At 35.7% G+C, this 23868-nt stretch overlaps 2 protein-coding genes across 2 annotated transcripts; both read right to left on the bottom strand.

Moving 5' to 3' along the window:
- Window positions 1–9738: 9738 nt before the first annotated feature.
- On the bottom strand, window positions 9739–17263 carry noc4l (nucleolar complex associated 4 homolog). The gene is made up of 15 exons (XM_015398508.1): window positions 17123–17263; window positions 16903–17023; window positions 15864–15970; window positions 14888–14995; window positions 14601–14750; window positions 14404–14506; window positions 14226–14260; window positions 14091–14141; window positions 13893–14004; window positions 13617–13677; window positions 13373–13483; window positions 13131–13294; window positions 12888–12970; window positions 10958–11071; window positions 9739–10709 (listed from the first exon to the last, which is right to left on the bottom strand). The coding sequence occupies exons 1-15, from the start codon at window positions 17261–17263 to the stop codon at window positions 10590–10592; spliced, it is 1581 nt and encodes a 526-aa protein (XP_015253994.1). The 3' UTR covers window positions 9739–10589.
- A 2072-nt stretch (window positions 17264–19335) lies between these two features.
- Window positions 19336–23187, bottom strand: pus1 (pseudouridylate synthase 1). The gene is made up of 6 exons (XM_015398487.1): window positions 22883–23187; window positions 22594–22799; window positions 21210–21347; window positions 20880–20982; window positions 19499–20199; window positions 19336–19404 (listed from the first exon to the last, which is right to left on the bottom strand). Exons 1-6 carry the CDS (start codon window positions 22944–22946, stop codon window positions 19372–19374), a joined length of 1245 nt encoding a protein of 414 aa, XP_015253973.1. The 5' UTR covers window positions 22947–23187; the 3' UTR covers window positions 19336–19371.
- Window positions 23188–23868: the final 681 nt, after the last annotated feature.

Below are 23868 nucleotides of genomic sequence, written 5' to 3'. Positions count from 1 at the left end.
ACTTAGCAAGGGGAAAGTTTTGTTACATATATACTTAAATTTGCTTACAAGTTTGACATGGGAAAAAAAATGGTGTGTTTAGGCATCTAAACACGATGAAGGCGCATCAGTGCAGTTTAGATTAAGGGCATTTAAGCATCGCATCCACTGTCAGAGTATTTCATAAACACTTTGAACCTTGAAGCAGACAGGCTAAAGCAGCTGAAGACCACACAGTGTGCTGTTGCTCTCTCAGCTAACAGAGAGGAAACTGAGATTATAGGGTCATCATTTGTTGTAACAGACATATAAGAGTGGGAACATTTTGCAGCATCATATCTTCCTACTGCTGGTGTTGATTTAATGATATAGGTGATAATTTCCCAATACAAGGCCATGTCCATCCGTCTATATCCTACACTATGTTTTAAAGCTTAATTCAACCTGAACATGACAATGAGTTCGGTGTTTTAGTGCCCATTATAATCACCAGATCTCAATTCATTAAAAAAAATCTTGTGTATGTGGTGGAACAGTAGATGTGCATCATAGATGAACAAGTGACCAATCTGCAACAGAGAAGTGATGCAATCATTTATTTACCATGGTGAGATGCATTTTTTTTTTCAATATATGTGGTTGTAAGGGCTATGGATAGTAATTGTTCATTATGAAAATGTGTCTATGCAGGTTTATATGTACATAAACTTTTTCTTTTGTTCACTTAATGGACTTTTGAAGAAGTTTGAACTCATACTTTAAATAGGAGTCAGGAAGATTGTTGATCTGTCTAAATAAATTTCACTTCTTCATACCCCTTTTCAAAAATAAGCACTAAATTATACATATCATAATTAAATATGTCAGTAATTATATATAATGTTTGCATGTTTGAAATTTTAAGGTTTTTTTTGTTTTGTTTTTTACAGGATTGATCATTCAGTCTTTTATTCATTCATCTAAAATCTTGTCTGATGCCTTCATAATATGCTTGTAACAGCTAATGAGTCCAGTATGGAGTTTAAAGATGTCTCTACAGAGTTTAAAGTAAGCCCTTCCACTTTGTGAAAAAATTACCTGCTATTTGAGAAAGTTTAAAACAGTTGGCGCTCAAAGCAAGTTTACCTGTAGATCAGTGTTTCCCAACCTTTTTTGACTTGTGAATTTTGTCTTACCATGAGTACCCCTCTCAGTCAAAAGTATTGATGATTGTCCAAAAGTGGAATTTACAATAATTGGAATAAAAACTATTTAACTTAATATTTTAATTTGAGCATTTAATTTCAATCATTTTATGCTTTCCATCTCAAATTAAAAAAAACAACATAAATATTTTGCCTGATGTTAGTAAGGATCGAAATACATACACAATAAAATCATAATATAAACCTGTATTTATAAAACTACAATCACATTTAAACTTAATTTGGAACCAAACACTGAACATTTATGGTCAGACTGACTTCCTAAGTTGCTTTGATGAGCTCTGATAGCTCAGTGTGAAAAACCGCTGATCCCAGGCTGTTCTCTACATCCAATCTGTTCCTCTGCTTGGTTTGGATGTGTGTCAAAGCTGCAGATGAACTCAAACATACAGGAAAAACGTACTTTTTGGTGGATAAGAGCTTGTTTAATTTTTCTATGGGTCTCCACAAAACAAAATAGATCCCAGCCTTATTTTATTTTACTACCTAAGAAATAAAATATTTTCATGTACCCCTGACAATGCACTCGTGGACCACTAGGGATACGTGTACCCCTGGTTGGGAAACACTGCTGTAGAGCACTAGAAGAAGCTAAATGAAATCTTCAGCAGCATTCAATGTCATCATATGACCTACAGGTGGCTCTTTTGACTGCTTACGGTATATGAAAGTGAGGGCCTGTACAATCAAAAGGAGATTGTATGACTTTATCTATCAATTTGAGGGGTGATATGAGGAAATCTTTGTTTGCTATGAAAAATAGGAAGGCCTAAAAGGAGCCTAACAAGACGGAAGAAAAAGGCAATACATTATTGAAGAATGTTCTAATTCTAAAACATTAATATTTGTACCCCAGAAAAATTCCAAACACATGCTTCTATTAAAAGAACATCTGAGGTGGAAGTACCATTGTTCCCCGAGATTGTGCTGCCAAAAGAAAAAATACAATCAATCAAAAATTCTTCAGTGTATCAAGGTGCAAGGGGAAAATGTTGTGGAAAGCAGACTAAAGCCAGAGAGGGGATGATGCCTGCAGGAATGAGTCATTTCTAAGAAGTGATTTCAGCCTAGGGAGGAAAAACCATCTATTAGGGGTTTAGGGTGTCCTGCTTTTTTTTTTTTTTTACAATTGGAAATGTTTGTTTACATTTTAGTTTAAAAAATGTTCATTACATCACTCTCTAAGTTAACAGTTCTTATTAGCTGGGTGTTTCATGAGGTTTGCATCTCGTGGGATGCACTATTAGAACGTGCAAGTCATTTCCTTTACCCTGTGAAAGAGCGATATATAGAGTCTGTTCTACACAAGCTCTGTTTCGGACATATTTTAAGCTTGTGCATAAACCTGAACTTTTATCTTCATGTAGTACAGTACCAGAAGGAAATGTTTTAAGTAATTGGACAATAAGTAGACAGTATATGTTATGATTGGACTTTTTTTGTTGTAACTATCACACAACCTTGGCTTGGTGTTCTTTGTTGATGTTTTTTATTCTGTCAGTCTCTGTAAAGTTTATTGCACACAATTGTATATTGTGTACATTAAGTTTTTCTTGTTTTTTACCATTATCTCTTTTAAAGGGGATTGTATTTTTGTATTTACCAAACCTGTCAAAGCTGTGAGGAAGATGCACAATCACCAGAAGAGTTGCAGTCAGAGCACTGCTCAAAGGAAAGTCAGCAACCAAAACTGCTGATGCAAGGAAACGATTACTGCTTTGCTTAACTTCGGGGGCATTTCAGAAAACCTTTGGAGATGTGCAACTTTGCTCGGTGGGGGGATAACACCATTTTCTTAGTGACCTACAAGCCTATTGACATAGGCAGCAAAGCAAACAAATAAAAAAATTGAGAAAAAATAAAAAGCAGGATTGCACAGAATTCATCTTAATTTCAACTGTGATATCTCCCTCTAGTGTCAAAATGATGTAAATACAAGAGAATTCTCAAAATGTAACTTTAAATGTGCAACTCTGAATCTCTAAGGCTTTATACTCCAAGCAAACACTAGATATTGGAGTTATTCTATTGTTTAAGATAAAGTCATCAAGCATTCAGGAGCTAAATACCAATAAAAAAAATTCCACATTGTAGAAAAACTGAAACAAGCAAGGTAAGCTTACATTTCGCATTTCAGCAGCAAGACAATTCAAAGAAGAAAAGCACATTGCAGTGTCATCAATTTGAGTGAATAGTTAATTATCATAAAATAGAAATAAACAGAAGTAATCAATAACAATATATTGGTTTACAGCTAAAGTAAGAACAACCTTCCTACCTTAAAAGCAGTCACCCTTCTGTCCCAAAAAACTCATCATTCTTGTCATGGCATCATAAACAGACACCAAGAGCAGAGGTAACACCTCTGTGTGTGCACTGAGGGATAGTTTGTTTTAGCTGCACTCAGCTGGGGCAGACTGGATGTGTCACTCAAATACAAATCCCCCCAAACCGCAACCTGAGTGGTGCTTTCACACATATCCTCATCTGTGAATCTATTAGCAGTTGAGGCTTCATCCCTCAGCTGAGCTATAAACCCTGAGTTTCCCCCCTATCTCTCTCTACCACGTGTGCACAGCACTCCCTGTTCAGCTGACCAGAAACATCATCTCACATGGCTGCTTTCATTCAAACAGGATTTACAAATCTGCTGAGCAGTGATGTTTGAATCATTGCATCAACAAACAACTGTTTCTATCCCCTCTTAATTCTTAAACATGCAGTGGTTTCCAAAAGTATGTATACCCCCTTACCTAATTTCATATATTACACATACTGACAAATACCTACTACACAGATTTGTAGTAGAAGGAAAATGCTTTTTTAAATATGTATTGTATGTCGAATTAATATACAGCAATTACGTTTGCAGGTATTTTGAGGTATTTCCTGAACAACTCTGCAGATTGAGAAATTCACCTTTTTGCCAATTCTTCTTTGCAAATAAGTTCAGCTTTAATTAGATAGGATGGCGAACATCTTTGAACATCCCCTTTGAAGTCTGACTTTTATCTAAGGCCTTTTATTGATTCCTTGCCTACTGAATCATAAAAGGCCTTTGTACACTTTCCTGCCTTCTGCATCCTCTTACAGGGTGAGTTGCACTGTATTTAGTTTGGTCCATCCTCCCATCAACTCTCACTGGTTTCCCTATTGCTTCTGAAAATATCACCCCACAGCATAATGCTACCACCGTCTTGTTTCATGTATAGATGATGTCTTCAGTTTCATGTGATTTCTAGTTTTCTACCACTGATTCTTTGTGCTTGAAGGCCTGAAGGTTTAATTCAGCTCTCAATGAAGTAGTTCACCCCCTCTATTTCTGCAGCATCCAAAAACTATAAATGACTGTCTTTCAACCAAAGCTTATTTTATTAACAAATCTATCAAGGGAAACAGATTTATGGAAAGCTTTGTTACAGTTCGACCACTGTTTTTCTTTTCCTAACTTCTGAGACTTTAACAAAATAGTTATACATCGACAGGAAAGGCAACTTTAGCTGTATAGTACTATTCAGTGCGGAGACAATTTGAAGGGCTTTATGTAAAATATAAAAAAACATAACTTTAAAAAAAAATGCTAAACTCCAGTTTTTAATTAGGAAACTCTTAACAGCAGTTAAATACACTTTATTTTATTTAAGGGTATCAATAAAGGAGGAACTTAATGTAAATATATCTCTGAAAAAAATATATCTTTTACCTTCCACTTTACAATTACACAATACTTTCCATTGTTCTATCACATGAAACCCAATAAAATACAGTTTTTTGGTGGTAAGGGGAAATCAGTTTGACAGTTTTATGAATATTTTGCAAAGTACAGCTAACAAGGAAAATATACCTATGTAGAAATAAGGTAATTGTTTTGTTTTTGTTTGATATACATTATGTAGTATGGGATTCATATAAAACGGAAGCTTAAGTCAAGTTTAAGGTCCTTAATATAATCTGCAGCCATCTTCTATTTGGACAGCATTCAAAAATAAAAGGGAAGATTCTGCACATAACATTCATAAAATCCAGAATCCTACTGTAACTCTATCTTTGGTGCAGTGTCCATGGTCACATTCAAAAACATAGCCTGGAAACCAGCCTCCCTTTGCTTGCCTCATTTCTCTAGAATCACTAAAGGAGCTCAAATTAAATCAGGTTTGCTGGTTTTAGTGAGGTAACATCAGCAGCAGGTCCTGAGCGTGTTCTGCCACTGCCAACCTCTGTCCTGTTCACACGGGACAGTGCACAGGCCAGAGGACTGGGGGGAAAGAAAAGGACACCAAGAGAGCATGAACAAGGAGAGGTTGCAGAAAGTATGCTCCGTTCTATTCTGTTGCCTAGCAACACTTGCTTGCTGTCTGTTCCCATCTTTATGGTGGAGGCATTACTTGCTCTAAATTGGTTTCAGGCCTGACATGAGGCCCTGTGAGACAGGGCCTTGGGAACAGATGGAAACTGAATTGGGCAGAAATAGGCAATGACCCCTTTAAATATGCAAACCGCTGAAGGCAAAGTGTCATTTAACGACGCGAACAATCTGCTGTCCCAATCGGACCTTTATATTTTCTGTCTCAGCCTGGATTTTAAAAATTAAAGTTATCTTTTAAAGACATGCTGTTCTCCTCTGAGCAGGACTGTAATGGAGTCATGCTTGTCTGAAGGAAGGGTGGGGTCATGCAGGATAAGACATCAAAGATTCAATTTTCATCTTCACTGGTTAAAAAGAGCATGTTCTCACAGTACAGTGTAAATCAAAAGTTGTATTATTTTTACTTTAACATTATGATTTTTGACTATTCTTAATCCTGCTTACTACCTGTGTATTTAGGATGGGTGTCTAGTTAAAACACATGTTTTAAAGTTTTAGGTTTATTAATGTGTTCATTGACAAATACTAACCTACATTGCCCATTTGTAATTTTGTAATTTTATTAAGGATCCCCATTAGCTGTTGCCATGGCAAACAGCTAGTCTTCCTGGGGTCCACATTAAAACATACAGTAAAAGCCCATCATTTTCTTAACACTGACAGATTGGTTTTACTGAGGGATCTTCTGCTTATTACAGTATTCCTCAAGTTAGTTAATGGGGTCGGGGGTAATGAAATCATTTACAAATGCATTAAGTACATGTGCAAGATTTGCTGCATTTGAGCCTATGTTTAAAGAATCAATAAATCTATATGTTATTTAGTAGGACAACAATCCAAATCACAGCTAAGATTTCAAATGTGTCCATGTCCTGGCAAAGCCAGAGTCCATAATAGAGGAGAATAGGACAAGCTGTCCAAATATAGAATCTTAGTCTGTAGCATCATAGTTGAAAAGACTTGAGGTCTGTGATGCCAAATGTGGATCAAAAAAGCCAATATTATTATATTATTATTTTCACATTGAAGATGTCTTAAATAAATGTGGAAACTAGCAGTGTTCTGAATAGTTTTCAGATGCACTTTATATTTACGATTTGTAATGTAATATATCAAAGACAGGGACGGACCTTTTACTGATGTTGGACTGTTTTGTTTTAACCTCCCCTTACTTTAAAATTTACCTTTTGTGTTTTATTTTTGCTGTAATGGCATTGGAGGCTATAACGGCCTGCGGTGTGCAGCACTTTGTGACCTTGCCTTTGTTATGCAGGAGGTGCTTGTGATGCTTGTATCCAGCCCCAATTATAGCAAACTGACTTTGGATTCACTGTAACTCCATCTGTGACTGGCTTAGCTCAGCAGATCGTCCACCCGAGTGCTGGTTGTCTAAGCCCACATAATCTCCTAGAAAACTTTAAAAATACAATTTTATATGCACTCTGCGCTATCATTTTGTCCACACCCATTGTCGCAAGCAGTATTTATTTATATTATTTAATAAATGTTTAAATGATGGATCTTTCAAAGGTCTGTCTGCTTATTTTATATCTCTATGACTAGGTTCCCAATGACAAACTGATAGTATACTGACAATTACTGTATTCTGCATAGTTTTTTTTTTCTTTAAATAACCAAATATTATACACTTCTGGGTTCATACACCTATACTGTTGTTTATAAATAGCTAATTTATCTGGATAAATCTTCAACTGAAGACACTCTGTTGGAGTTTAACAGTCTGATAAAGATAGCCCTTAAGGTTTCTATAATGTTCTTCATTTTATACAGTTCTTCTTTGTGAAATGATCTACAAAGGTTCTAGTTGTCCTTCTTTATTAGCTTGTTGAGCTTATTTAATTATTTGCTCTGATGCCATTACAACAGCAGATGATGACAGAAGACATCACACTCTCCAGCACTGATAGAAGATATTTAGCATCTTACTGCAAATGCAAAGCTTTCTAAGGAAATACACTCTACTCCGTCCTTTACTGCAGGCAGCTTCAAAGTTGCGTCTCCAGTTGAGTCTGTTGTTCAGGTGAGCACCGAGGTATTTATACTCCACCACCTCCACTTCTTCTCACATGATGTTAAAAGCATTCAACTTGATCCAGTTTATGCCTGCGTTCAAAGGATTTGCAGATTTTAAGGGCTGTAAACATTTATGATCCAATCAAAATAGGGCTAAGCATTATANATTCAACTTGATCCAGTTTATGCCTGCGTTCAAAGGATTTGCAGATTTTAAGGGCTGTAAACATTTATGATCCAATCAAAATAGGGCTAAGCATTTTATATATATATATATATATATATATATATATATATATATATATATATAATATGCATAAATTCACAATCCTCTCATTTACAATCAAATTAAGTAGTAAAAGAACCTGCTAAAGTACAGAAAAATTCACCAAGCAGTTTGTTTTGCAGCTGTATAAACATAGGAAGCAAAATATGTTTATTGTAAAATAGGTTTATTTATTAAGGGGTGAAAAAGAGGAGACTAAACACAGTTGTTGACATTAATGACTTGTCAACACAAAGACACTTAGCCAGGAGATCCAAAATAAGTCTTCAAGGCCTAGTGTAACGTCATGCATGTTCTGGGAAACCTCATGGATCAACACAACTAGATTAAATAAACTGCAGAATAACAGATTCATGTAGAACTTGGTCATGAGGGCTGGAGAAGAAACACGGACAGCTCCATTAATGACTCAGACAGAAAATAGACAAAGTTACCAGCAACACAAATCTATGCAACAATGCTTATTTCCAATTTTTAAAGAAGAGTAATAGGCCAATTGTGGAAATTCATGCAAAATTCTAGATTTGTTTCCTCAGAATTCAAAAAAATCTTAACTCTGAGTTATGAAAAAAAACCCACCAAAAACTGGCTTTAATCCTGTTTCATAATTTTCCTCCAAAATGTCCCTAATCTGATGCCTACTGTATCCATAAATCAAAGTAACAAATTAAAAAGGCAAAGCAAAGAAAAGTGTTCAGTAACTACGGAGACAAGTAAATCCTAAATTACATAAGATCTAAGCTTGGTTGAAATAAGTTTATATGATAAACCCTTATTTTTTTTTTTTTTAAATAGGACCAATTAAAATAGTTGTAATGAAAAATATGCACCATATCAACCCTAATGATATAAAACATTATACACTATCACCTCAACCACTCTTCTATAACTTGTGGATAAATCAAGCTTAAATCCAAAAAATAATTCTAAGAATAAAAGCATTCCTTAACGCTGAACCGCATCTGCAGTTTAACTTTATTCCCCCAAATATATGGAAGTGTGAATGTGATCAGTGAGGATAGAGCTCTATTGAGTTATGTAAGGTAGGATTACTCATCACCACGTGATGATAGGAGGAGCATCAACCTTTTTCAGAGGGCAGTAAATCCCCATCTATGGTGACCTGGATGTACCTTTGTGCAAATAAACGCTTTCTGTCACAAACTCTGCGTTTACAGGAGAACAGTTACACATGAAGAGGTGAGAAAGCTGAAATGCTTTGAACTTGAATTTAAATTTTAAAAATTTTAAAGATTTTTAAATCTTTTTCATATGATTAACTCCTTACTTTAGATTTCCATCTCTTTCTATCCATCTCTTTCTTTCAGTTTATGACCTTAGTCTCAAACAGATATTCTGGGCTTACTCACCTCGAAAAAGTTATGTCCTTCAGTGGATTTTGGAGAAAGAGGGCAGACTCAAAATCAATGGGACATAATGTTGATGGGTTCTACAGTTTCATGCAATACAGTCCCAATCTACCAAGACTGTGAGCCTTCAGTGGCACCATGGTAACGCTAATACAAAGTGAGAGGTAAAAGCTCCTATGACATGATACAGACCTGGATGGGATTCCTTTCTGCCTATTGTGATCTTTTTAATACTATTTCATAAACAGTTTGTCAATGCCTTTAATTAAACTGACAAAATGATTCTTTTTTTCTAATATGTCTTATTAGAATTCAACTATGTGTGGCCAAATCAGGGCAAAGTTAGCTAATGTGGAAAATCTTTGCTTAGGTCTTTTAAAGCAAATCAAACTTTGTAATGCTGCTTTGTTAAAATTTCACCAAAACCCTTCTGCTGAAGAAAAAGCACTGCTCCTTAGTCGTGAGATTTTGGGACTCTTTGGTCCAAAAAAAGATGATCCTCTTTTTGTTTAGCAGAGATTTGCTGTTTGAGTCTTTTTCATACGAGGTAGGATTTATTTATATCTTCCTCAGATTATTGGTCCAATGTAATTGGTTTATCAAAAGTCTTCCATTGGGCAGCGTTCATACAGTGCTATGATTTCTAATGATAATGGGGTAATACAGAGGCTTCGTTTATTGTAATCAACCTAGTGAATCAGTGAGAACTAATTCTCCTTAACAAGGATGACTTGCAGCCTATTGCACAAATCCAATATAAGGGATTAAGTTTGCATTTCTGGAGATCTTTGCCTAATTAAGCCTCAATTTGTCTGACCTTTTGTTTGGATGAGACTTTGCAAGATACATTTACAAACATATGGATAATGTGGGGTTGTTGCCAATGCATCATCATCATCAATGGAGACTGCAGATCTATCTCATCATTGCTTAATAATGTGGTTCTCACTTGCCTAGCCCCTTTGGTTCACAAGAAATATCCAAATACCTTCTAAGTGAATTCTAATAATTGCATCATTTTCCAGGGTTCTTAGGTCACACCATTTTATCATCATCAATGGCACCTTAGAACTAGGGTGGAGTTAAGGCATTAAATGTGCTGCATGTTAACATTTAGTCAAAAAGGAGATAACTCGGCTGTAGATGTAAATGTTTCATATTTATATACCACTTAAACTTTTGATATATGGGTAGAAAATTATCATTACAAGTCAAGGTTAAAAACAAAACAATCATTTTCCTCAAAACCTAAAAAAAAGTTAGGAGGCAGTTTTCCAGGTTAAGTCTGTCCATCGTCTCTGTGGCTCCAAACCAATTCAAGCATTCATCAGATTTATTGAAAACTTCTTTTAAACTAGACAGAAATGTTGTCCTAACACTTCTCCTCCTCCTTTCAGTAAATGTGTAGCTATCTCAAACTCCATTGGGACACTCTGGTTTGAGGACGGCTTCAGGTCTCGCTCCATTAGCTGAAAACAAGAACAATGGATAAATTCCTATTCATGCTAGAGATTTTGAAAACATTGGCATTTCAATTCTAATTTATACTTCAGTGCTGAATAACTAATACTATATACATTTAACAACCTATAGACCATGTTAATCAATTCCAGCAAATCCTGCAGTATTGTTCTTTGAATTTGTACTGAAAGCATTCTGCAAACCACAGAGCTAAAATAAAATGGTTTGAAAGTTAGAAGAGAAAAAGCTTGTTTACCTCAAAAGCAGTCATCTCCAGCAACTCATCGATATCATCTTCTTGCTCTGATAGAGGTGTGTTTATCAGCATTGCAGCTTTGGCCACATCTGGGTGATAATGCTTCTGCAGTGTCTGTAAAACAGGAGAATAAGGGTAATGAAGTGTCTTAGAGACTGCTATTATATTAATATTACCGTAGACAGAATATTTCTATAGCTTCTATAGATAATAGGGTGGTCGATGTACTGTAATTAAGCCCAAATCTTCCTAAAGGATTACTTTTCAAAATGTACCAGGTGCTGCCTATGACTTATTTTTACTTTCTAAAACGTTCAAAGAACTTAGAGGCTCCTTTGACAAAACACACTTTTTTCCCCATCTTGCAGGTACAGAAGTATAAAAACAAATCTTGCTGTACTATATTATTGCACAATACCAAGATATATTTTTTTAGAACTAATCAACTTTATTGTGTACTTTCAGAGTACGTGTGGGTAAACCTACATGTACTTTACAGAGCTTAGAGGTTTAGCTTTTAGCAAACACTTTCAAGAGATGGTTTTCTGGTACTGATAAGATTCTTTTCCAGAATGTTTTCCCAAAAGTTACAAGTTGCTTTGTCAGAACTTTTTAATGCAACTTACAGTCCTTGAACTTTCCAGTTGAAATACTTTCCAGGAAGATTCTTTGAACTTTTTCATCTTCACCATTTAATTCCTGGAACTTTCAGATACTTTCAGAAAATGAACCAATTCTTTCATTTTATTCCATCTAAAAAGGAAAATGTATGACCAGTCAAATATTAGCCATCCGTGCATCAAACAAGATATTCTAGTTTCCTTTCATGGACCTGAAAGATTGCTCTCCACAATGCGTAGAGGCACATGATTGTATCACAGATATATTCATTTATTTGATCCTCTTTGGAAATTCAAATTGATAGTAGTCAGTATGATCTATAAATGCCGTTTTAAACTGCCTGTTTGTTAAGAATATTCACAAGATTGACAAACTTTCAAAGTTCAATTTAGTATTTCTTTAATATTTCTGCAGAAAAGTCATAACTGAGTTGTTGTTTTTAAGCCAATATTGTGATTGCAATATTATATGCATGTACCTTTGCGCTCACCATAAACATGAAGATTTTTTAACTCTAAGCATATTACTGCAATCTAAAGGTTTAGTGATGAAATCTACGTCTGTGTAATATGACCAACTCAGAGTTAAAAATATCATTTTGTTAAATTGCAATTAAAAAAATCTGTCTCACACAAGATTTATAAGCACCTAACAGTGTTTATAAACTAAGAAGTATACACTGTTTTTAACAGCTAAAGAAACTGTGGCATAGATTTATTCGTTGATAGATAATACTAAGTTTGTACACTGCTGCTAAGCATTTCATTTAGCACTGAAGTTGAGCGTGTTACTGCTTTTATCTAAACTAATCTATGAGCGAGCATAGAGCTGAAGAAAACAGAACTGATCCAAAAAAAAAAACATCTGCCCCAATTTAACCTCTTAACATCCACCTCATTTTGGGTAATCCTTGCCTATTTTGCATACCCAAATGGAAAAGCAAATAACTTAGGAACTGTAAGCCCAAAATACATGAGCAATACATTATTTCAAAGCTAACACTGTCTAGTTTCCTAATATATAAATTAAAATTGGGTGACTAGAACACAGACCAACCTGCATCAGCTCAAACATGACTCAAAGTTGTTGTTTTTTCTCGGAAATGATGGGTCCTTTTTGAACAGCAGTAGTAAAGATATTCTTGAGAAAAGGCAGGTTTTATTGTATTATATTTGTTCTACATCATGTCAACCACATGAAGAAAATTTCAGACAGCTTGGAGTCAGCTTGGAGCTGCGCGCAATGGCTCCGGTTTTAAGAGGTTAAGTGTATAAAAAGCTTCTCCTTCATCACAAGCTAAAACATTTACCTTAATTTCCCACAAGCTGCTCTCTAAAGCATGACAAAGAGCTGGATCCTCTTCTTCCATCACGTATGGATCCTCAAGAAGCTCTGCAAATAATGACAGAAATAACTGTAGTGCATAGTTGAACCCACATCCTAAGAAGCAAGTTACAAATTAAAACTGGATTCTTACAAACAGTTATTACCAGTAATGACTAAGAAAGCTGCAACAGACCTAAACTCAGCCGTAAGGAGAAATATGACTCACCATTTTCTGAGCTGGGCTTGTGAATCAGAACCCTGGCGGAGGGATGGCGTCGGATCAGGTTATAGATGAAGGGCAGCACTATGAGAAGAGCTGTGGGCGGAGCTGTAAGAGCCAGACGGGCCAGGCGTTTGGCGAATGCAGCCACCAGGTAGACTGGAAGGTGGCTGGAGAAGAGCACAGACCCTTTATAATTTCTGCACATTAATGTTTATTATAAAACAACATGTAAGGAATGGTGTTACCTGGAACTCAGGAAGAGATTGGCCAGATGAAAGAATCGTGCCGTGTACTTCACATGGAAAACCGAGGGCTCCAGAAGATTATACAACTTTTTATAGAAATCAGGGTAATCTCTGCAAACAAACATAACAGTTTACAAAGATTTACATTCTCCCTTAAAATACAAAGCTTAAGGTAAGAAGCTTAATTTATGCATTTTGGCTACAGCTAAATGAAGGAATCTGGCATTTCAATAAAGATACTCACAAGTTGTGTTGATGAATGAGCACAAACAGGCCGTTCAGGGCCAACAGACTTATTGCTCCACCTATTAAAATAGAATAGAAAAGAAAATTAGTCTCCTAGTTAAAATTCAGTACCTCTGCGATTTAAAAATTTGGTTTTGTTCAATTGTGATTATTTTGCAAATGCAATAAATAGCCGAGCAATATGGGAAAATCCAAGATATTCATTTCCAGACCTAAACCCTGAATGGGAGGCTTAATTAGGACTTTTCAAGCCAGAAAAGAATAATAAACTTACCAACATCGTAAGCAGCTGTCAAGAAGTCAATCATAAGGGTGGGTTTGCTCATGTGTGGCAAGATGGAGTCATGAAGTATAACCAACACCTTTTTATACATGCTGTTAGGCAACTGCGGCAGAAAGAGACATCAACAAACCCAGTGAGACTGAAGGGATAAACAAGGACAGACTGTTTTCAGTTTTTGCTAATATCTACCTTATACTTGAGAAATCCCAGCCACATCCTTTCAAAGGCACGTTTGTGCTCCTGAAGGGGAGAGAGTGCATTGCAAGGCTAATTTAGGACACATTTAAGACAAATAATGATAAAAAAAAATTATATTTCACTTACGTGCAGTTTTGCTGCCTTCCAATCCTCATGTTTGGCTAAAAATAACATTTTAGGTTAGTAATATTAACAAAACACTCAAATAATCTTTTTCTTCTCCTAAATGATGACTGTTAAGCAAAAAAAAAAGCATCAGATCTAAGCAGCCGTTTTCTGCTAACTTAAAAAACATCAAACTTACCTTCCTGTTTGACCATGAAGTTGGTAAGCTCTGAGTCCTGGCTCGGCATATTAAGGTTGGACATGAGAGTGAACACATTGCCCTGATATACTGGCAAAACAGCCTAAAAAGAGAAATTAGTTTAAAAAAAATAAATTAATGTGCAATAAATATGCTGAAATAAGGAAAGGTACAAGTGGAAGGTGATGGTTTCCTACCCCTTTGTTTTTTTCCATGACTGTGGCGACATTTGCACGGATGGAGCTCATTACATAGTAGCGTACATCTTCCATATCAAGGAACTCCTGGAACCTGGAGATCATCAGGGAGCTGTCTGAGGTCTGAGACAGGAGGCTTTGCACTACTGCCTGTCAGTGAGAGAAACCAAAATTGCTTTAACCATCATGATTTTTTTTTTAGCTTTGTACACTAAGATAGGAATTAATTAAAACACCAAAGGGAGCATGTGACATATCGTTCATAAAAAAAACAGATAAACTCCTACTTGAATCAGCTCTCTTGGGAAGCTGAAATGTTCACTCCAGTCCAGATCTTCCAGAGGATGCTTTCCTTGGCCTGCAGCAAATTTCATCAGGCAGCAGAGGGCATTTTCCTACAGTCAGGCAGAAGAAATGATTCCTGCTTAAAGCCTTATGACAGAAAATCTTTGCCCTTTTACAGATTTAATCTGCTTTTCTGTGTTACCTTTACTCCATTTTTAACACTTAAATTCTTCCTTTATAAAAAAATATATAATACAGGTTAATGTAAAATACAGTTTCATATTCATTTTGGAAAACAGGGTTGGCTATGGTAATATAAGGCCTAACCCAGATCCACTGAGAGAAGAAATCTTAAGAACCTGTCTTATATTATCAAAGCAGCAACACTTTATTTAATGGAATTCAAGGACATAGATAATCAAAGTCACTGACATATTGCAGTCTGGAATTATTAGCCAACTTCAAAGATTTCACCAAGTAGGAACCTTACTTGATAACCCAAATTATGCATCAATGACTTTAGAAGTCTTAGAAAGCATTAAAAAAATAAACAAGTTTAGTACTGGAGACTCCACAGTCCTCCCTGTTAGTGATTCAATAAAAAGAAAAAGTTAAGCTAAAATATCTGCTATGGGTAACTTCATAGGCAAAGACTCCTGATGAAAAAAAAAACTTATAGTAGAAACATCTTGATGAAGCTCACAACACAACAGTTTAGTCCCTTAATAAATGAAACTGAACTTTCAAAACATTTTATATTCACTCAAGTTATTGTTGTCTAACAATAAAATGCATGTATAATCAATATATTATCTGCGGGGAAATATTTGTAGTATGAAGGATTTATAAATCCAACCGTACATAAATCAATTATAAGGATTTCATGCAGAATATTTTGTTTATTTCTTATCAATGACATGCCGATTGAACTAACCAAGTTCGTACGAAAGAAAGAACCGAAAGTCAAAGTAAGCTCACCTTAACTTCATGCGTTTCATGGTTAAGATGCTCCAGCATCATCTCTACACAGTTGTTGTAACGGTGGCGCATAAAAATCTTGTACTTTTCCTCAGCGCTGTGCTCACCTAGAACAAAAAGAATCATTTTAAAACATCACTGAAAGCATCAGAGGCCAACAACCTAAAGCTCAGAATTTATAACAGGGTGTTAATATAACACAGAGTGACATCCAACAGCCCATTTTTCAGGAAGAGTACAACAATATTAAAATATGCAAAACAATTACACTAAATTTTAGGACATTCATAATGTATGCTTTCACATTTCTGGGAGTTTTTGTGATGACTGACAGACAGGCATTGATATTCCTGCCACTTAACAACTTTAAATTATTTCTCCAATCTTATTTATCACTGGCATCCCTAACACCTAGAAAATAGAAGTAAAAACTTGCAGTTTTGTCAGAAATCCTTTGGTTCTTTCTGTCAACAGACAGAGACCAAATTTAACCATTCTATTAAATGCAAAACAATAAAAAGCGTAATTATGAGGAAAACTTTGATCCGATAAGAAAAAATTCTCAAATTTGAATGCCATTAATTAAGGAGTTTAATAAATAAACAACTAAAATGGACAAAAAAGTTGAATAACAATTTGTTTCTGCTGCAAGTTATAATTGTGTATTTGAAATGCAGACAATTGAATTTACACTATTTTGCAAGGTTGAACCCAATCTTTCCCCAGTTGTTATAATTTATTAGAATCCATTGAATTAGAAAAAAAAAAAAAAGAAGAAACTTTTTAGCAATAAATATATCAGGTGGGTGTGACATGCAGAATTTATTCTGCCGTAAAGCAGATTGTGTCCACTGTAAACATGCTGGGGGCCCTTTTTAAATTCTTTTTTATTATTATTATTATTATCAGGAAAATCAACACCTCGACTTAAGAGAGTTAACTAACCTTTGGGCAGTACTTCTTGGTGGTTATTTATTAAAATAGTATAGCTTAAATCCAAAATGTGCTAAACTTTATCACTTCAGATCAGAACTCTCACCGTTCAAAGCCTCATCTTCTCCAGGGAGTTTCCCAATAAATAGATCCTTTCTCTCCAATAATGTGCAGAACAGCTTGCAGCAGGCGTTAATAGCGCAGATAACATCCTTATCTTTATCTGACTGTGTGAATTCAAAGGGAAAATGTGGGTAAGCATGCTGGAATTAGCTGAACGTAACGACCTGTGTTCGGAAGATGCTAAAATGTAAACATTTTCTCACCTGAAGGGACTCAAGAATATCAAAAACGTCGTTGGCATGTTTTCTGCTTTCGAGTAAACGATCAACCATACCTAACAAATCTGTTTTATCCTCTTTAGCACGAGGTTTAGAACTCACGTTGCGCTTTTTGGAAGGCGCCATGTTTGTTGATTCTGTGGTGCATTCGCGTGTCTGCTGGAAAATCGGTTAAACAACTCACGCGAAACAGATCAGCAGATGAGAGTTCGGGTTGAGAATAGTGATTAAATCTGATTTGGGAGACATCGAATCCGAGGGTCACATAAAGTGGAAAAAATAAACAGAATTTTTACTTAATTATTTGCTTTTGTCCAGGGTCGTTTACTTTTTTGCGGACTTAAACGTTACACGGGCCACTGCAGGGATCCTTCATCAACCAAATGCATTGGCGGTTCTAGACCAAATGTACCAGGGGGGTATGAGGGGGCCAGCATGTTTTCATGGGGGCCACAGAAAAGCATGAAATAAAAAACAGGGCAAGGGATTTAAATATATTAAGATAGCTGCATAAGGTGAAATTTCTATTAATTTATGTTTAAGTAAAATTCTCTTATTAGGTCAATATACATTCATATTTTAGGAATTTTACCTATTTTTGACCTTAAATAAGTAAAAAAAAAAAAGTTTTCTATGAAATCTGAATTACAACTCAAGAAAAACTGAAAAATCCACCTGAAAAATTAGAATTTTCTTTTTTATTCTTAAAAAAAAACATTTAGCAGAGGAAAACTAGCATCCTATCTCAATACCACTGAAGCTATCACCTTATTTTTTTTTTTTTAATAATTAGTAAAACAGAATAAAAAAATATTTTATTAAATGGATCCAAATGACCTAAAAGTAACCATGTCTGTTCCAGCACATATCATTAGAATTTCTTTGAGTATTATGTCTTCAGTACAGGGACCAGAACGTTTAGAACCACCCATGACCAAATGTGTTGAAAATTGCTGAAATAAAAGGATGATTAGCATTCTTTGACTTGCCTTTTCTTAAATCAGTGGTAAAATATCCCTTTAATATTTGCATTCATACAATTCAAAGTAATATATCAATTGTCTTAAGCTTTCTTTAAATAAATGTGAGATCCGGACTTGAGGAGTGAACACAGAACATCTCTAAAGATTACGATTATTTAAATCTTTGAACTTATTGACACAAACAATACTTAAAATTCTAATTAGCATTCAAATAATTTTAAATTTGTTGATTTTATATTTGTATTCTGCTCATATGGGACGACGGTGGTCTCAGGTGCAGGAGTTTGCCCTACAATCTAAGGGTGTTTGGTTGCCGGCTAAAAGCTTTCAGTGTTGTGTCCTTTGGAAAGAGACATCACCCGCATAGCCCACTGGTGGCGATCAGAAGATGCTCTTTTCTGTTAGAAAGCCCCAGGGCAGCTGAGGCGACAGTGTAGCTTACCACCATCAGATCGTGAGTCTAATCTCTTGACCTGAGAAAGCACGATATGAGTGCAGGTCATTTACCATACTATATCCCGTACAGTTCACGGTGGGTAATGGACCAAACATCAACATTTAATTGCTAATGCAATGTAAATGTATGTAATTTAGGACCAGTTTATCCATAAAAGAGTTTGACAAATAGGGGTAATGAAAATAGAACTTGCTGCTCCAGAAGAACATCAGTTGGATTTTTAATGCACTAAATTTAGTATTTTTTGCTTTCTACCAATATGAAGTGTTGTTGATATTTTAAACTTCAGTAATACTATACATGCATACTGACTGTAATTCCATCCAGCAAATGACGCTGAGACTACCCTACTCATCTATTGAATTAGATAACCGTTTTAACAATTTTAACATCCATTACTGATTTGAATTATTAATTTGACTTTGATTGTTGTAAAAAATTAGATTTAAAAATGTTGGAAATTAATAAAAAGACAAATATGTATATATGTTTTTTATTTTGTGAGATTTTCCTATTTGGAGCTTAAAGGGACAAAAAAAGGGCCTTTTACAATAGTCAATATATAGCTTGATTACAGAGGAGTCCCTTTATCTAATAAGGCATCTTTACTGTAGCTACTCCAATACAAAATAACCACCAAGAACTATAAAGAAGGATCACCTTAAAAAAACTGAGAATAGTCTTTATTAAATTAGCTGTTCATAGCAACAGTTTATGATTTGAAACAGCAAAAAAAAAATTATACTAAATAGAAAGACATTTTTATGACAAAAGGTTTGTTTCCAGAGGCAGTCTTAGTCAGAGTTGTTCCCTTCGTCTGCATTCTCCTGTAGGGTGGAGAGGGGGAGAAACAGTTAACTGAAACAGAAATATATTTTCTCCATATGCTGCACATCAATCAAATAAACAATTCAGACGTACCTGTTTTTGGCCTTTACTGTCCTGTGTTCCTGTAACTGTTGCTTCAAAGTCATGGATGGGAAGAGTGGACATCCAGCTGACCATGGAGCCTTCCTCACGTTCTGTCTCAATAATGGTGGGATAAATATGAGCCTCTTTAAAGGCTTTGATTGCTTCCTCTTCCCGATCCCATTCTAGCCGCTCATGCAGACCGTCCCCTCCGAAGCGCTTATTGTAGCGGTCAAAGTGAACTCTCTCCAGGACCAGACCGAGTCCCGGAGCTTTGGGGACATCCACCTTCTCCTGACCCCAGCTCCGCTCTATCACCTGCTCCTTGGCATAGCCCTTAATTACAGCGATCACCAGGCCGATCATCTTGCGAATCTGGTGCAGCATAAAGCTCTGGCCTCGCACAGTGATCACAGCAAACTCGTAACTGTTGCGGACGAAAGGCTCTCCACAGGACATCTCAGTGATGTAGCGGCGGGCGCTGGGGTCATTTGGAGCCTTCTGGGAGGTGAAGTTGTGAAAATTATGGGTGCCTTTGTAGAGGGCAAAAAGCTGGTTAACCTTCTGGAGAGTCTCCGCTTCCAAGCGAAACACTGCTGCATTCTCGGTGTCGTAATCTTTGGGAGAAAAGGCCACAGTAGGAAGCAAGTAGGAGTACGTACGAGCGTCGCAGTTGTTTTTGGAATTAAATCCCTGGGTCACTCGCTTAAGTCCTGTGGGAACAAAAATCCACCATAAACACAGCGTTTAAAAAACAGAACAACTGGTTTCCATTTTGGATAAACATTTGACCAGTCACTGCACATATTAGAAGTTTAAATAGCATCTTTAGATCTATAAATAACAGCATTTGCATCTTTTATCATATTAGCAATCAAAAAGCATTACTTAGTATCAACAGCAGTCTCCCTATGTACTCCCAGAAGCTTTACGCTTCCATAACTATGAGATTTCAAATAAAGCTGCCAACATTTCTAAATCCAGAATGATTCATGACAAAAAGAGCAGATTTAAGACCTGCAGACTTGTATAAATTGACACCAAGTAGCTGGCAATTTACTTTCATGCACGACAAAGCTGGGTATGAAACAACCAAATGAGAAAAATGGCCCAGATTGAGAAAAATCTAAACCCATTAAACATTGTTCTCAGCTATAGATGCCTCAAATCAGCAGTTGACGCGTGGATATAAACAATGTAGCTTCCATTTAAATATCTTTTAACACATTGCAGCTTCTTCTATTTCCGTGTTGTTATCAATGCAAACCGGTCTTTATGAGAAGATCAGGAATGAAAAGCTAAAAAAAAAAAAAAAAAAATCAGCAAATCCCAACTAGCAGCTAATTTTTTTTTTTTTCCCTTTAGGGCAAGAACTTATTTGCAAGAATCTTACCGAGGACCCTGATCTGTGGTGGTAGATGCTCATTGATTTTGTCTTTTACGTCTTCCATTAAACGGAGCTTCAATGAAACCACCTGACCAGCAGCAGAAACACCCTAAGGAATATCAACCAAAAGGCAAAAAAAGAAGTTTCTGGTTAAGAAAAGAAAAAACATTTAATAATGTATGGCAATACCCTGCAAAGAAAATATACCAGCCAATACATAAATATGAGCCAAATACTATTTAACAGTTTTATCACCAATATTAAGTAAATCCAGACAGAAAAACTTAGTTTTGTAGACTTTTCTGTCATAGTTGGAATAGATTTCTAAATGCATACCTTATCTGTCCTGGCACATCTTTGGAAAGACATCTTCTTCATTTCATCACCATGGTTTTCAGGAATGCAACCAGACTTTACCAGAGCGGCGACCAAATCATCCTCGATGGTTCGAAACTGGGAGTTTCCAGGATTCCTCTAAAGGAAAGAAACGATGTTCACTTTCTCTGTCAGAAAACAAGTTTCTTTGTTTGCCAAGTGTATTGCCAAATATTAAAACTGAAGTATTTTTCTTGTTGTAGTTTGTTTGTTTCTGATTGAGCTGCAGGGAATGATGTTCCATCTGTGACTAAATGTCTAAAATAAAACTAAAAAGTGCCAAAATCAACTGTGGGCCATTAGGAGGCATGGCTTAAAAGTGCAGGTAATCAGCACAATCCTTTAAGAGAATAGGGATGAAAAATGAGGCTTGCAGCTTACAAACATTTATCTTCCCTATATGACTTCTAGAAAGTTATGTAGAGATCTAATGTTTGAATTTCTTAAATACAATGTTTTGCTAAAACATTTGTCTTAAGCTGATGACTAAAATAATGCATGGCAAGTTACTCTAAATGCTTCTCCAGAGTGCACCTAAAGAATAGACGGAAACCCCTTTTGTTATTTCATTCACATAGTTAATCCTTTCAGTAAAATACTACAGAAATTGGAACAGTGGATGGAGTTTTTTTTCCATCTGTATGAGGTTTAAATTAACTGTACACACACCCTCCAAGGTAATACAGCAAACTGTATTTTTACACTGTCAGTCAGCTGTGTGAAATTAGGCCTATGCACTTTTCTTTATTAAAAAAAGACAACTTGACCATCAGAGAAACCAAAAGACTGCCACCCAGCACAAGTAATGGTCAGTTATCAATCAATTACAGGCTCTGACAAAGCAGGTGGAGCAAAAGTTGCAAATATTCTGTGCATTGAGGATCCTCTAACCTTAAATGCACGAATCAAGTATAGTGTTATTAATGAAACTCTGCATCACACTAATGAGATTATACTTGCACTACATGGTCAATCTTCAAAATAGAACTCAACTCAGTGTTTCTACTGCATTTTGCACCATATCTATTTATTTATTTTGCACTGCTCTGAACCTTAAACATCAATTTGCACCATGTCTCTCCTATAATGTTTACATTTTTGATCGCTGCTGTCACAAAGCTGTAGGTAACAAAATTGAATTTTGTGTACACTCTGTGTATATAAAATTAAAGTCAAGACCCACATTTCTATTTAATATCTAGGGAAGAATCAGAATAATTGTTTCTGGTTGTGTTAATGTGTGCCAACTCTGTGAGAGAGCTTTTGCGGTTTCTGTTAAAAACACATGTTAAGATCTAGATCATCTTTTTTTTGCACCATTTCTACAGAAAGCAAATAAACATACCTGCATTCCATAGTATCCCTTCCCAGAATATGCCAAAAGAAGGGCCACTTTCTTTTTAGGATACTTCCTGTCATCATCAGCTTGCTCTCCTTCTGATTTCAGTCTTTTACTGACTCTTTCTGCTGAATCCTCATTTTCCCTTTTCAACAGCTTGGCTGTCTGCTGATCTGTGGATGCTTCAGTCATTGTGCACAAGAACTTATAACCTGCAGGTTAAGCATAGCATGTTTATAAACCAAACACCAGAAATAAAGAATGAGTTGCTGTATTTTCTTTAACTTTAACTCACCGTTTCTCTCCAGCAACTGTCTGTAGTTTATTAAGGCACTTAATAGCGGTCGGATTTTAAACATATCAAGCTGAAAAACTCATTATCGGCTCCAACAGCAGCGGTGGCATCCTACCTGCTCCATCAACTTAGGAAAAATATCGCGAAAAACGTTCATTGAAGAGGCTTTAATGCTAACCCTTCATAAAGTTAGACTAACAAAGTAAAGCTTTTCCTTGCAGTTAAACTGATACCGTAGCAGATAATGTAAATAATAAATGGAGAGCTCCTCTCCTCAGTCACACATGGTGCTGCTAACTTTGACCTTAGAAAATATCGCGAGATTACAGGTTTGCGTGAGTGAGGGGAAATGAAGGAGGAAATAGATCCGCTCTTATCCGCTCCACGAGATGCATTTAGTTAGTCGATTACAAGAAAATAAAAATAGCAATTAAATATAGAAGATATTTTGGACAAACCTTCTACGTCTAACTGTTTTTTTATTTAATGAAATTACCTTAAGAAAACGACATTTCTAGAAAGAATATAAGATTTATTAACTTAATTATTATTATTATTTTATTATTATTTTTTTTCTTTTAGGGGGGTTGGGGGGGAATTTATGTATAGCATCCCGATGTACACTCCATTCTAGTAGATGAAGGCAATGCACATCAATAAGTTGCGTGCCACCTGCCATAAAAAAGGAGAAGAAGAAGAACACCTTTTAAGAACCCTTTTTCTATCTACACAATTCAAACATATAAACAACTGAAGTAAAAACAAGTGTCAGGTAAAAAATCACTATTAAAGTAAAAGCATTTAATGAGGAGCTTGTTGTAATGCAGTTCTCCATCATCTGACACAGTACATAAAATGTTTTTAAAACCCCACAAATGAATAAAATCCTCCATGTTCTGTGTGACTCTCTGGAAGTGAAACTCCAGCAGAAGAAGAAGAAGAATTCATTCCAGAATTTAATATATGTATATGTAAAAGATTAACAG

This window comes from Cyprinodon variegatus, unplaced genomic scaffold (assembly GCF_000732505.1).
Source record: "Cyprinodon variegatus isolate N-32 unplaced genomic scaffold, C_variegatus-1.0 Scaffold29, whole genome shotgun sequence".
In the NCBI taxonomy this organism is placed as follows: Eukaryota; Metazoa; Chordata; class Actinopteri; order Cyprinodontiformes; family Cyprinodontidae; genus Cyprinodon; species Cyprinodon variegatus.
The sequence above is the reverse complement of the archived record's forward strand: the minus strand, read 5'-3'. Positions and strand labels throughout refer to the sequence as shown.